Source organism: Rhinolophus hipposideros (assembly GCF_964194185.1).
Source record: "Rhinolophus hipposideros genome assembly, chromosome: 19".
Taxonomy (NCBI): Eukaryota; Metazoa; Chordata; class Mammalia; order Chiroptera; family Rhinolophidae; genus Rhinolophus; species Rhinolophus hipposideros.
In genome coordinates, this window is record NC_138065.1 from 2,848,933 (window position 1) to 2,863,335 (window position 14,403).

Genomic DNA, 14,403 nt, shown 5'->3' on the forward strand with positions numbered 1-14,403 from the left:
CTGGATTTTTAAAAAAGTTTTATTATGGCAAAATGTATGTAGTACTTTCGAAGCGCCCATTTTTACAGATGAAATTGAGACTTGGGGAGGTAAAGTAACTTATTAAATATTTGTCCTTGTAAAAGTAAGTAGCAGTTTGAACCTATGTTTCTATGACTCAAAAATTTTTCTTTCCACTGCCTCATTGCTATTTCCTACCAGGAAAACAGCCCTGGATATAAAAGTGTTGCAGAAATTCTGCATTTAGATTTTGTTAGTGTAAAAAAACAAAGTGAGGAGGGAAAATAATTAGCTTGCCTTTAATAATTTTGCTGCCTGAGTAAATATTACCTCGTATCAGCCTAACTACCTGAGTTCTTCATTCAGCAAAGCCAAGTATCTCATGGTACTGAAGCTGGGTCTGTATATAACAGGTCAGACAACAGTGGGTCCCTCTGATCCTTGCTCTGTCCAGACAACTGAGGCTTGCTGTTAGGTGCCTTTGTCTGATCATCTTTCTCATAGTTCTCCATTCGCAAGATGGGCCAATTTAAGACAGTGTGCGTGACATGAGGACCTTACCATTCATGAGTCTTTTTCCAGGAGACAAATTTGATCTGAGAGTAAAACCAAAGTGTCTGACTTTGAGCATGCGTGCACAGAAAGCCAGTCACAGAAGAATGTCTTATTTTTGAGAGATGTAGGCTCTTAATGGACCATCCAGGTGAGGTTGCTGTTTGGTTTCAGGAATCTATCCAGTAAAGACCTCAATGACGAGGCAAGGTTTGTAGTTTCTTTTCTTTCTAGGAAGATACAGGGAGAGTAGAAATTTAACTTTGAACTTCCATGCATATGTCTGTGGTTCTTCGTACCTTTACCAGCCCCCCTCTTTCTCTGCAGACTGTGTAAGGGACTTACTCTGCTCTAACTCGCCGTTTTCTTTCCGCAGGATGGATAGAATGACAGAAGATGCTCTTCGCCTGAACCTGCTAAAGCGGAGCCTTGACCCTGCAGATGAGCGAGACGATGTCCTGGCCAAGCGGCTGAAAATGGAGGGGCACGAGGCCATGGAGCGCCTGAAAATGTTGGCACTGCTCAAACGGAAGGATTTGGCAAATCTTGAGGTGCCGCACGAGTTACCCACCAAGCAGGATGGCAGTGGCGTCAAAGGCTACGAAGAGAAGCTCAACGGGAACCTGAGGCCTCATGGGGACAGCAGGCCTGCCGGACGGCCAGGCAAGGAGAACATCAACGAGGAGCCCGTGGACATGAGTGCCAGACGAAGGTAGGGCCTCCAGCAAGAGGGCTGCTTGTAACCTAAGCCTAGGAAAATGGAACACATTCCAAGGAGAGGGTGTTTTTCATCCTAACGTTTCTTGAAAGAAGACATATCTATGCCATCTGGCTTGACCTTGAATTCCTCTCATTCATTTCCTGTTGAAACCAGGTGCTTCAGACATTGGCTTAGCATGCAGAGAATCATAGTTCTTACCCTTAAGATAAAGTGGTCGTTTCTGGATAGGGGAGGCACTGTAGAGCTGATATCCCAAGTACAAGTGAGTTAATAGGCGCTTTCACTGTAATCTTAGGGCCATTTTAGGAGGAAAAAACATTCTTTTTTCCAGATCATCCCAGGAGTTTTAGGATGTATTTATTGTGGAGTCCCAGCTTTTATTACATCAGAAAACATGGGCCCAGCTTTTCTTTTGTCAACAAGGAAATTATCTTCATGTGGTAATTCTGTATAGTCTTGCTTCATTTGTGCCACTTTCCCCAACCCCCACATAATGCATACACATTTGCTTGTGCATATACAAGGTGTGATCAAACAATACAGTGAATGTTTAAATTTTAAAAATTATTACAGTAAAAGACACATTGCCATTAATCCCTCTCAAAATACTCCCCCTCACTTCAAACACACACATCCCATCGTTCTTGCCACTTTCTGGAGCAGTTCTGGAAGTCCTCTTTCATGAGTGTCTTTAGTTGCACTGTCATGGCTGCCTCAATGTCCTGAATCATTTTGAATTTGGGGAAGAGCCAGAAGTCACAGGGTGCCAGATCTGGTGAATAAGGTGGATGAGGACACACCGTAATGTTTTTATTTGACAGAAATTGCCGTTCCAGAAGTGATGTGTGACATGGAGCTTTTCTGTTGTGATCACAAAATACAGTGAATGCTGCTGCCGAGTGCCATCCAATGGAAAGGCAGAGATCTTCCACATGGGAAGCGGCATGTGGAACCTTAGTGACAGTGTGTGACATTTCAGCTTGTTTGGTGCAGTCAGTCGGGTGTGAGCTACGGTTGAGAGGAGGTGTATTTTAAAGTGTGCCGTAAATCATCCTCCATCATGACAGCGCTCTGTGTCACACATCGCTTCTGGTATATGGCGGTTTGTGTCAAATAAAAACATTACACTGTGTCCTCATCCACGTTATTTACCGGATATGGCACTCTGTCACTTCTGGCTCTTCCCCAGAGTCAGAATGATTCAGGACATTGAGGCAGCCACAATAGCGCAACTAAAGACACTCACGAAAGAGGACTTCCAGAACTGCTCCAAAAAGTGGCAGGAACGGTGGGATGAGTGTGTTTGAAGCGAGGGGGTGTATTTTGAGGGGGATTAATGGCAATGTGTCTTTCACTGTAATAAATTTTTTTTGTTTAAACATTCACCGTATTGTTTGAGCACACCTCGTACACTCATGCTTGTGCTCACTCTCACGCACACAACACAAGTACACATGTTCACAGGCCTTTTTTTCTGGTGTCTGTGAAAGTCGAGTACTTGAAACAGCGGAGCACACACTAAGAAGAGGTACCTAGAACTGGCTGAGGGTAGAACCTGCCTCAACCGTGAATCCAGGATAGACAAACCTTAGTTTTAAGAACATTCAGTTTATTATGGTTCAGAAACAGCTGATAGGCATGAGAATCACTCTTCGCTGTTCAGTTGCTCTCCAATGGACTTGGTCCTAGAATTTTTCCAAAGCAGGATCTTTAAGGAGCTGGACTAATGGAAGAAGAAGAAGAAAGGAGGAAAAGAGGAATGGCTTCCTATATCCACTTTTTAATGTTTACTTGCTAGTATTATCCTAGTATTATCTTTTTTAAAAAAACAAAACAAAAAACCCATTGGGAACATTGTTCTTGGTATAGCGTTAAAATCCCTTAGGACATTTCAGATAAATTCCCTAGTGGTCCTGGAAGAAGAAGAAAATCTTGAAAGCTGTAGGTGGTTTCAGCAGAATATTATGAAAGTAGATTGATCCTTAGGTCCTTTGGGGCAAAGGGAGTAGATGAATGAGATCGTGCACCTGCAGCCCTTTTGCCCCAGAATTTTCCCTTTGGGAGTTAGTGACTCATTTGGCTTTGTTGGGGAGGAAGAGGAGGAAAAATGTTAGGTGGAGTCCTCATGTCCCAAATTGGAACTGAAAATGCATTCTCATAGAAACATTGTTACACATTTTGGTAAAAGCTCATTAGTGCTATTGGATTTGTACAATATCACAGAAAAATTCTGTGTTAAAGAGTCAGACTACCCTGAAAACCCTACCATTGCTTTTATCTTAGAGGACTAAATTTTTGAAAGTTGATCCTCTAGAAACTGGGAGTTTTTAAGGGTCACCAGAAAAAGAGGCTTTATGTAAACCATCTAGATCCCCATTCTACTTGGAAAAATAGGCCCTATTGGCCCATGGTAGGTCCTCTTCTTCCCTTTCACCAGATACACTGACAGTTATTTCCACTCAGCTCCAAGCTTTTTATAAGAGGCATAAGATTGATAGACCGCTCAGGAAGAACAGTGGTGGCTTAGTTGATACGGATAAAAGAAGGAAAGAATTTAAAAGCAGGAAAAAGGAGGAGCTTCTGACATGATAGCCATATCATAGCCCAATTATCTTTTTCCCCCCTCATTTGGGCAAGTTGTATCTATGAAATAAGGTATGCATGAAACCAGTACTGCTTATATTTTGGAATGCTACAGAGAAACGGCAGTTTTCTTTCTGTTTTTACTGCCGGGTTAAGGATTAGGCATTTTACAGCTCTGGGCATCTGCCAGTCTGAGTCACAAGTGATGTCAGCAGCAAGTCCGGCTTTTAATAACCCCTCTCTGACAGGTAGGGTTTCGTACTTAGGAGCACCAAATATTGTAAGTCACGTATGTTAAGGAAAGTAGCCAAATAATTTCTATCTTTGGAAAGTTTGATAAAGATGGCCAAAATCCCAGATCAAAGTTTTGAAAAATAGATGAATTACATTTGACTTGGGCTTCGTTTTACCTGTGCTGTCTATTTAATGTGGGTCTGATTATATCTGGGAATGAAATATCATTTAGCGTTGTTCTCAGATACAACTTCCGTAATAAATGCCACACCAGAACCGCCATCCGGGAATGTCTCTGCCTGTCCTGTTGCTGGGCACTCCCTAAGCAGTAGGTGGCACTCATTTGAGCAAGGAAGGATTCCTTAGCTTACAAGTATCTGTGACCAGAGTGGTAAACATTAGGGAATCAAGTAGAAGGAGTAGAAATCTACCACAACTCAAAGTTGTTCCCCCGTGTCAATGGTAGGGATGGTGGGGGGATGAAGGGGTACGGAAGTGATGAAGTCACCTAAGAAATGAATTCAAATACTTTATTTACACCTGACCATTCCTTCAGGAACTTGAGGGTAGAGAATAAAAGGTTCTTTTCTCCCTCTAGTGGCTTCTTTTTCTGTAACCCCACCTTCTTAGCCTGCTGTGACCAGTTGTTATAAAGAAAATTCAGATGGACTTAATAGCTTCAGGACAGTCATTCTTATTATTCTGTCCCCTTCTTCTATTTCTTCAGCTAAATTTGGTTGATTTTTGTACCTCACTTTTACCCTATTAAGAAATTGAATGCCTATCCCAACCACCCAGGGTGCCTTGTTTAAAAGGTGTATGTGCCAACAGCAGCTGAGATAAGAAGCCCTCAGAAGTGGTAAAGAGGCTCTCAGGAGTCGCCATCTGTGCGTGTGAAGAGTTTGAGCTACATGTTTAAATAAGACCTAAAACACAGTGCTTTAGACCCATGTATCCAAGCTACCTTGAAGCTCTCAAGGAAGTAGGGTCTGGCAAGAAGACAACTTTGAGTTAAGAAATTAGAGGAGACTGGGTGGTGAACCCCAGCATGATACATAGCTGATGTGTTACAGAATTGTCCGCTTGAAACCTATGTAACTTTACTAACTGGTCACCCCAATACACTTTAATTAAAAATTTTTTTAAAAATTAGAGGAGAGGAAGAAGATATGGTTACTGATTTGGGAACCTACGTCAATTAGAATTTCTAGGATTCTTGTTACCCAGGCCTTAATTAAGCAGTGAGTGCCATTTTTTATCTTCTTAGTTTACTAAATAGGCTCTGGAAAGCCAATGTGGAAGGCATAGATTTCAAACTAATTTCTAAACAGTTTCTTTCGAGGGAAGGTGCTAAGTAGAACTCTGGCAAGTAGATGCGATTCCATGTATTTAGTCCTGGAGTTTCAGTTCTCCAGAAGGCGGAAGACATTCTACATGGCACTGTCCATCCCCTCAAGCCAGTGGCAGCAGAACCTTCTTTTGCCTTAACTCTGAACAAGACAGACTACCGTGGGAGTTGTCATATCACCTCCTTTCTGGTAAATCCTCAGATAGCCGGGACCACGTTACTGGTCTAGTGAGCTGCCCCCTTAGCAACAGATCACCTGTGCCCCGCGGGGGTGGACAGCTTAGGGTTTACTGCCTTTGCCCATCTTCCCCTGTCACTCTGGCCATTCTCTCCTGGAGCCCCTGCATAACTAATGAGACAACCCAAAGGACAGTGAGCTGCAGGGAAAATACTGAATTGTGATGTCAGTGTGATAAGAGCACTCATCTCTTATTTCCATATCTCACACCAGTGTTTTTGTCGCCTCTGTGAGAAATTTAGATGGAAAAGTATTTTCACTGAGGTTTCAGCATCACATCTTGGTGTCTTCTTTATTCCAGGATTTCAGTTCTCTGCCTTCCCCTGGGTGAATTGGGACAGACCTAAGCTCCCTTGGATTTCTTTGTTCAGTGTAGAAAAGTAGTTTCTTCAACTTTTCTATGAACCTTCACAGTTGGTAATAACTTAATTTTTTCCTTGTCTAGTGAGCCAGATCGAGGAAGGCTAACTCCATCCCCAGACGTCATTGTTTTGTCTGATAATGAAGCTTCCAGTCCCCGTTCCAGCTCTCGAATGGAAGAAAGACTCAAAGCAGCCAACCTAGAGATGTTTAAGGTAAAGGAAAAAAGACAGATAGGGGCAGGAGAGGGGGGTTCCTTGCTCCTCCTCTTTAATTCTGTCGGAGTCCCAGTCTCTTCTTTACGGTTTACTTTTTGGATCTAAATAACTACCCATTGATGAAACTTTATCAGTAACTCTCAAGCTCAAGGGTATGCTCTTCCAGAGGAACTTGTTAGAATCAAGTGCAGAAGATTGTTTGGAAAAGCGTATTCAATATAATATATCTTTGGAAAATGAAAACAAAATTTCATCATTCAAGTCACATGAAATAAACTCCTGACTGGATGGATTCCTTCCCTATTCTCCCAGGTTTCCGAATATGGAGGGATCCTTAAATTTTTATCTATACCTAGAGGAAACATAGCTGAAAAAGATTTAGAGACATTATTTTAAAGGAAGGAAATGTCTTTCTTTGGCCATTCTTATATTTTGCCAGGAATCTGGTTGATTAGCATTTGTGTGGTCTCGTTTCATTCTGTAAGCATTTTTTGAGTACAACAAATCCTTCAATAACATCATTTTTTGTTCAGCGTCATTTCCTTACAGTGTTAATGAGGGGGGAAAAAGCTTCCGTTTCCATCCGGCGCCAATGTCTGTGTGGAGTTGGCATGTCACCCCATGTCTGTGTGGGTTTTCTCTAGGGATTCCACTTTCCTCCCACATCCCAAAGATGCACGTGTTAGGCTAAGAGGCGTGTATACACTGTCCCCTCTTGAGTGGGTGTGGGTCCCACTGTCCAGAGATAGACTCCGGCCCCACACAGCCCTGAAGTGGAATAAGCCAGTTGAAAACAATAGTCTTATTTGTTTGTATTAATCTTTCATAAATGTATATGTAGCTCACATTTATTTCAGTATTTAATATTAGAAGTGTTTTGATATTTATTTAGAAGTTTTGTGATGCTTTTGTAACCAGAAATATGCCTTAAGAACTTAATTCTTGTTTATATCAATTAACCTGTGGCAAAATTGGCTTCATTCTATGTCATGTCACTTAAAGTCACAGTTTCCGAGAACGATTGATGACTTTAAATGAGGACTTACTGTGCCTCCTGAATACCAGGCCCTGTGCCAGACCCCAAGGACACAAAGATAACAGTGCCATCGACACTTCTTCTTGTGGAATATGAAGGTTTCAGACCTAAAAGAAGGGGTCATCTTGTAAAAAGGGACTCCGGGCACCTGCTACCCTAGCTGACCGTCTCTGTGTTTCCTTAGGGAAAGGGCATTGAAGAGCGGCAGCAGCTCATCAAGCAGCTGAGGGATGAGCTGCGGCTGGAAGAAGCCCGCCTGGTGCTGCTAAAGAAGCTGAGACAGAGTCAGCTGCAGAAGGAGAACGTGGTACAGAAGGTGAGACGCCCAGCGGTAAGGGGCTGGGGTAGGAGAGGAAACTGCCTGGAGAAGGGGCCGCTAGGGACGTGCAGCTGCGTGGCTTAACTGTTCTGTCGTTTCCGGGTTCTTCAGTCTAGGAGTAGGGAGTATTTAATCTTCAGCCTTAATTGTGAAAACCTTGATTCTTTTTTCTCATTTTTCCTCCTGGTCAATAAGAGCTCACACTGACAAAGAATTTGAAAAGTCTAGAAAGTCTAGAAGTACACCAGATTTCTACCTCTTTTAGCCTTTTCCACTGTCTCATTTTCTCTTCTCTCTCCCAGACTCCAGTTGTACAGAATGCAGCATCTATTGTTCAGCCATCTCCTGCCCATGTGGGACAACAGGGCCTATCCAAGCTTCCCTCCCGGCCTGGGGCCCAAGGGGTCGAACCTCAGAATTTGAGAACGTTACAGGTATGGGACCCATAGTGAGATCTCAGCGTCAAAGGGCCCTGTTTGTCCTCTCTCTGTGATGGGGCTTCTGTGAAGATTCTAGAAGAACCCAGCTATGACAGAGGGGTTATCACTACAGATAGTCCTGTTGGTCTTTTATGGCATGATGCAGTCTGCAAGAAAAGGATGAATAACCCTCATCTCTCCAGTGTGGTTTTTCTTATCTAGAGAACGTTTCCAGCTTAGCCCTTTTCCGTATAGGGTCAGATAGCTTAGACCAAAAAACGCCGGGGAATTCCGAGCCATGCGTCAGGGTTTCAGTGATGGTAGATTGATCTCGTAGATCATTAGACAAAATTACGAAGTCTGACTGTGTTTCTGTGTTTCTACTTAGCTATGTATTATAGGCAATGCTTTCTCTTTAGCATTTTGAGAGGCATTTACCACCCAGGATTCTTTTCCTCTTCTTCCCCTTCAGGGTCACAGTGTTATCCGTTCAGCGACCAATACCACCCTCCCACACATGCTGATGTCTCAACGTGTGATTGCACCAAACCCAGCCCAGCTACAGGGTCAGCGGGGCCCGCCTAAGCCTGGCCTCGTCCGTACCACAACACCCAATATGAATCCCGCCATCAATTACCAGCCGGTAAGGGAGAGCCCTGAGTGGAAACAGGGAAATCCTTGATTTGCTTTCCCTGTTGAAAGGACCTGTAGATTTTATAGTTTCGGACAAAGAGAAGCTCTAGGACAACAGGCTAACTTTGGTGGAGCTTGGACAGCTGTCCCCGAAGTAGAAGCATTGCGAAGTCTGTGAAAGTAGTAGTGGGAAGGTTGCACAGCAGACAGCAGTGAGCTAAATCTGCCTGGCAGAAAGCGATCAAGGGCTCTAGGGTATAAGGAGTAACGGGTGTGTGACAGCAAGCAGCCCCGATCTTTATTCTTCCCTTAGCAGTTTCAGCTCAGAACTGCTAGCATCCTCCTTTCCTCCGTGCTGGAGTTCCTTTACAGGGAAGAAGTTGCACACCTCCTGGTTCTGTCTGAGTTTGGGGACACTAAGCAGTGCAGACTAGGATCGAACAGTTTTCTGCTGCCAAAGCCAAGAATCAGTCCTTCCCACACTCACCCACTGACCCCACACTCCCTCTGTTTCAGCAGTCAAGTTCTTCTGTCCCCTGTCAGCGCACAACGTCCTCTGCCATCTATATGAACCTTGCCTCCCACATCCAGCCAGGGACCGTGAATAGAGTGTCCTCACCACTTCCTAGCCCCGGCGCCATGACCGACGCAGCCAACTCGCAGGCTGCGGCCAAACTTGCTCTTCGCAAACAGCTGGAAAAGACGCTCCTGGAGATTCCACCTCCCAAACCTCCTGCCCCTTTGCTGCACTTCCTGCCCAGTGCAGCCAATAGCGAGTTCATCTACATGGTCGGCTTGGAAGAGGTCGTGCAGAGCGTCATCGACAGCCAAGGTAGGCCCGTGTCTCCTGGTCCGTCTTCGTAGCTTAGCAAGAGCTTGGCAGGCCTGACTGACTGATGGCAGAGCGTCGCAGGGCCCGGGTCCTAGGAAGCACCTCTCCTTAGGTGGCCACACTGCCTCCCACTTCTTACCCAGAGGCTGCCTGGGAGCAGCATAGCAGCAGAGCTCTGTGTGTGTCTGTGTATCTTCGGCCTAATATTTTTATTGTGAATTTTGTATATCTTGTATATTTTTTGCACGATATTGTTTAGTTTTTTAAAAATGGTACCTAGCATGATGCATGCAAAATTTGATGACTAGAACACTTATTTTTAATGTCAGTGTTCATGGGGCATTGTGCTGCACTGTTGTATTCATTCCCTGCAGTTGGCGTGAACTTGTAGGTGAGAAAATAGACATTGTATTATGACTACGCAAAAGCTGGAAAACCAACACTGAACCAGACGACAAAGTATTAGCATCATACAGTCTAAGCTAACAGAAGTTACTGTGCCTGAATTTCCAAACATTCGGACGTAGGGGAACACCTGATAGTAAAGTGCCGAAAGGGCTCTATGTTGGCCAGAAACAGATCCCAACGTGAATAATTTAGACACTGATAACTCAGATTATTAACATGTGTGACAAGGACAAGTGCAGTCTGAGGTGGAGATGGCAAGAAGCTAACGTATTGGCTGAGTTAGCTGGAGTCCTTGAACTCGGAATTGACACTTACTCTCTTCTCATTGTGACAAAATAGGAAATCAGAAAACTTGGCTTCTTGTCCCAGCTTTGTCATTTAGGAGCTGTGTCTGTGTTTCTTTTTTTTTTTTTTTTTTTTTAGGAGCTGTGTTTCTTAGACTTAGTTTCCTCATTTGTAAATGGGGATGGTACTCTCCGAATTCACTAAAGTAATGTTGTCACAATCAAAGGAAATAAAAGGCTTTTATAAGCTATAGAGGGTTCTTTTTGTAATACAGCAGAATAAACTCCAGGAAAAACATTCATTTGATGAAGAGAAACGAGAGAGGGAGGAAATGTGAAACCGCTGACTATTCTTTTTGTTGGCATCTAGGCAAAAGCTGTGCCTCCCTTCTGCGGGTCGAACCCTTTGTTTGTGCCCAGTGCCGCACAGACTTCACCCCTCACTGGAAGCAGGAGAAGAATGGGAAGATTCTCTGTGAGCAGTGCATGACCTCCAACCAGAAGAAGGCGCTGAAGGCCGAGCACACCAACCGGCTGAAAAATGCTTTTGTTAAAGCCCTACAGCAGGAGCAGGTAAGCACTGGGACGGCTCCCCAGCTGCTTCCAGGCGGGCTTTGCCCAGAAGGTGGTCACCTGTAGCTTAGAGGAGTTTGTGTGATTCCACAGTCCTGGGGATTTAGGCTTCTGGATCTCGGTTCCTAGAACCTGGAGGCCCGGTTCTGGTGTCTTCCTTCTTACCATTATGTCCTTCCCAGTTCTGTTTGATTGTTTCTGATTGGGTAAGAGCACACTGAGTGCTCATAGTGGCCGAAGTTAAGGGAAAGGGACAGAGGGCTTGAGACGCTTGGCTTTTCCCTAACAGCACTAAAGAAATCCCTCTACTCTCGGCTTCATTTCCTCCTCAAACAGATTTGGATGGAGGGATTTGTATTTGCATTAGAAATCTCTTTGAGAGAAGTAATTATCTGCAGTCCACCTATGACAAAGAAATGACAAAGAAAAAGTTAGAAACCTCAGTAATCCTTCAGCCTGAATGACATGGGTCAACTCATCGACTCCCCAGGTCTCTCTAGCCAACTTCTGAGAGCTCGCTTTCCTGGAGTGAGTGGACTCCTTGACTAGGGAAGCCTGTTGGCTACTTGTACCAGAGCTCTTAAAGCACCTACCCCACCAAACCCTTTTGCCTTTTCCATATCCTTCCAACTAGCTGGCAACATTAGAGACAAGACGACCTCTAGGTTTTCTGGTTAGGAAATTGGGTCCCGTCCTGCCCAACCTGACCCGATGACTCCCAACAGGAAATTGAGCAGCGATTACAGCAGCAGGCAGCCCTCTCCCCCACTACGGCTCCAGCTGTGTCCAGTGTCAGTAAACAGGAGACCATAATGAGACATCACACGCTTCGACAGGTGAGCATTTCTCTCGAGGGTTTGTCAGCCATTTATCCCAACTTGGTCTGTCTCCTGCGGGAAGTCACCTTCTGCACTCCCGTGCCCCTGCTTCCCCTGAACCTCGCGCACGGCAGTCGTGATACACTGTCTCCTCATCATTGCAGGCTCCACAGCCCCAGAGCAGCCTCCAGCGTGGCATTCCCACCTCTGCCCGGTCCATGCTTTCCAACTTTGCACAGGCCCCCCAGCTGTCTGTGCCAGGTGGCCTCCTCGGCATGCCAGGTAAGAAGGGCGAGTTAGACTCGCTTCTGCGGTAGCCCCTTTGGGTGAATTGTTCTTTTATTTTGTTTTATGCTTTCTTTAGGTCCTGCTCCTCTCTTTTGTTACTGACAAATGTTCGCTAAATTCATGTTACATGCCAGGCACAGTGCACTAGGGTTTTGGTGGTGAAAATGACAGTCTCTGCCGTTAGAAATGTAATGTCTGATGTGCCCCCCCCCCCCCCCCCCCGGTGGGCATTGGTTGTTGATAGCTTCGGCCAGACCAGCAAGTTCCCCTGTCCCGACCGTGATCCGGGGCTGCTTCTCCACTGCCAGCAGCCCCGCAGCCAAAGCAGACACAGTGATTGCATCTGTTCTCTCGCCATGGTTTTCTCTGACTCTCCTGTACCCTCAGGACACCACGTTCATTATTCCTGATGGGATCAAAGTTGATTCCATTATTCCAGGTAGGAAGGCTGCTTTCACTGAAGCTTGAGAGCAGCAGTAAAGCCTGACGAGTGTAGGCAGGAGGAGGCAGCTCCTGGCGTCTCCTCCCACCTCCAGCCCTGCAGCCCCAGGCGAGTGCAGAAGCAGGCCCTGTTTCCTCTCTGAATACCTGCCCCCCACTTTTGTCTCCTGGGTGTAGGTGTCAACATCGCATACTTGAACACTGGCATCGGAGGACACAAAGCCCCCAGCCTGGCAGACCGACAGCGGGAGTACCTGTTAGACATGATCCCTCCCCGGTCTATATCGCAGTCCATCAGTGGGCAGAAATAACGCCTGGTCCACTTGTACTGCCCCAGCCTGAATCCTGTACCCCACCCACTCCCCATTGCCCCAACTTCCGTCGCATGCAGTGCCTGTACTGGTGCCTACCATACACGGAAAACAAAACAGAAAAACAGAAGACAAAAAATAGAAATCAACAAGAAAACACACGCCCCGCCCCGCCCCTCCCGCTGTTTCGCACCGCCTGCCGTCTGTCTGTCTGCACTCTTCGCTTCGGTTTTCTTTCACAGTGAGGTGGAGCTTCACCTCTGATAGATGAGGTCCTGGGGAGACATCTAAGCCCTCTGACATGTGTTTCCAAAGTTTGTTTTTACGCTGTAATTATTATTCTCGTTTTTAATGATGTGTGTGTCCTCCCTTTGTTTCAGTGGACGGTTAAACCTTTTTACTTTCCCTTTCCCCCAATATTTTTCTTTTTCTCTTTTTTTTTTTCGTAGACACAAATGACATTCAGTTAAATGATAGCATTGTAGTAGGGTCCCCAGCTGCTACGTGGGGCATGACTAGGAGTGTCAGGGCGGAAGTTCTTATGCACTTAACCTGGGGGCGGGGGAGGGGGGAGGTGGTGGCATCAGACGAGGAGGACCAGCACAGCCACTGTGGGGTCTTGGGAGGCAGCGTTTGGGATTGAAGTTGGGCTCTAAGAATGAAGGGAGAGAGCCTGGAGGGAGAAGCTTTAAGACTGAAACCCATCCTGGAATTGACCTGGAGAAAAGGGGGAAGAAGGGGCTCGTCTTACGGTGATGAGCGGACGTTGAGCCTGGGCGACCGAGCAGGCTCTGGCCTTCTGGACGCGGGGTGGGGGTGGGGAGACTGGTCCTGAGCCCAGGGACAGACGGACGTCTATTCCAGGCCAACTAGCCCAAAAGAAGTCTTTCATCTTATTTTCTTCTAAACATTTCCCCCACCCCACTGCTTGGTTTTCATCCTAAGCTGCTCTGGTGACAGCCCCTGTGTACCATTGAGGGTGGTGCTCCTGGCCGGAGAGTGCTGGGTGGCCTCGAGTTGGATGGACAGAGTGAGGGAGTGAGGGAGATAAAAAGGCAAGCTCCAGAGGAAGCAGGGGCTGCTCTGTCTCGACAGCTGGCGCTCACATCTGTCTCTTGCCCCTCTGAGAGCGAGGAGGGCCCGCCTGACTGGCTGCAGACTGCCTCTGCCAGGAAGGCGGCTGTCTCCCCCCACCCTGAATTCTAGTAATTTTGCTTTTTTGTTTGTTTTTAGTTTTTCTTAAGCGCTACTAATGTAGAGAATGAATTGAATTGTGCAATGTTGCTGTTCTGGGGGTTGGGGGACGTTAGCCTCCCGTTTGCCCACACTGCGGGAGGAGGGGGCCCCCGAAAGGTAGGGCTTTGTGCTCTCCTCTCTGGACACTCACCTGCCTGTCCAGCTCTAGAAGCTGCCGAGGGCGAGGGAGGCGTAGTCTCGGCAGAGGCCCGAAGAGGAGGTGAACGTTTGGCCCTTGAAAGCCACCTGGGGAAATTCCCTCTTTTATTTTTTAAAATTAAATAATTGTTTTAAAGTAAGAAGGCACTTTTAAAATGAACACACACAAACTGCACATCCTCCCCATAAAGCTTGGGGATGGGATGGGAGAAGGAGCTGGAATCAGGCTCAGTTCTCCCCACTCTGGCCTCTACTCCCCGGACCCAGAGCCACTGGGGGTGATTATACTGGCCCTACGGGCCTTCCTGGCTTTTTTCTTTCCTCCCTCCCCCAATTCATTGAGCACTTAATAAAGGAGCAGAGATGCAGCCTGCGTCTGGCTCCCCCAGTGG

The 14,403-nt window shown here is 46.1% G+C and overlaps 1 protein-coding gene across 3 annotated transcripts in view; it reads left to right on the forward strand.

The window, feature by feature from the left end:
• The window catches only part of GATAD2B (GATA zinc finger domain containing 2B), a 68,739-nt gene extending 55,769 nt beyond the window's left edge, over positions 1-12,970 (forward strand). For 2 of the 3 annotated variants that reach the window (XM_081025468.1, XM_081025469.1), the window contains exons 2-11: positions 929-1,264; positions 6,122-6,251; positions 7,475-7,606; positions 7,912-8,043; positions 8,501-8,671; positions 9,178-9,493; positions 10,556-10,758; positions 11,484-11,594; positions 11,741-11,858; positions 12,483-12,768. In XM_081025468.1, the coding sequence (XP_080881594.1) occupies positions 930-1,264; positions 6,122-6,251; positions 7,475-7,606; positions 7,912-8,043; positions 8,501-8,671; positions 9,178-9,493; positions 10,556-10,758; positions 11,484-11,594; positions 11,741-11,858; positions 12,483-12,616 (1,782 nt within the window). In that variant the 5' untranslated portion in view covers position 929 and the 3' untranslated portion in view covers positions 12,617-12,768. Of the gene's footprint in view, positions 1-928; positions 1,265-6,121; positions 6,252-7,474; positions 7,607-7,911; positions 8,044-8,500; positions 8,672-9,177; positions 9,494-10,555; positions 10,759-11,483; positions 11,595-11,740; positions 11,859-12,482 lie in introns of all 3 variants that reach the window. The other variant, XM_081025470.1, reaches the window with a different exon arrangement.
• Positions 12,971-14,403: the final 1,433 nt, after the last annotated feature.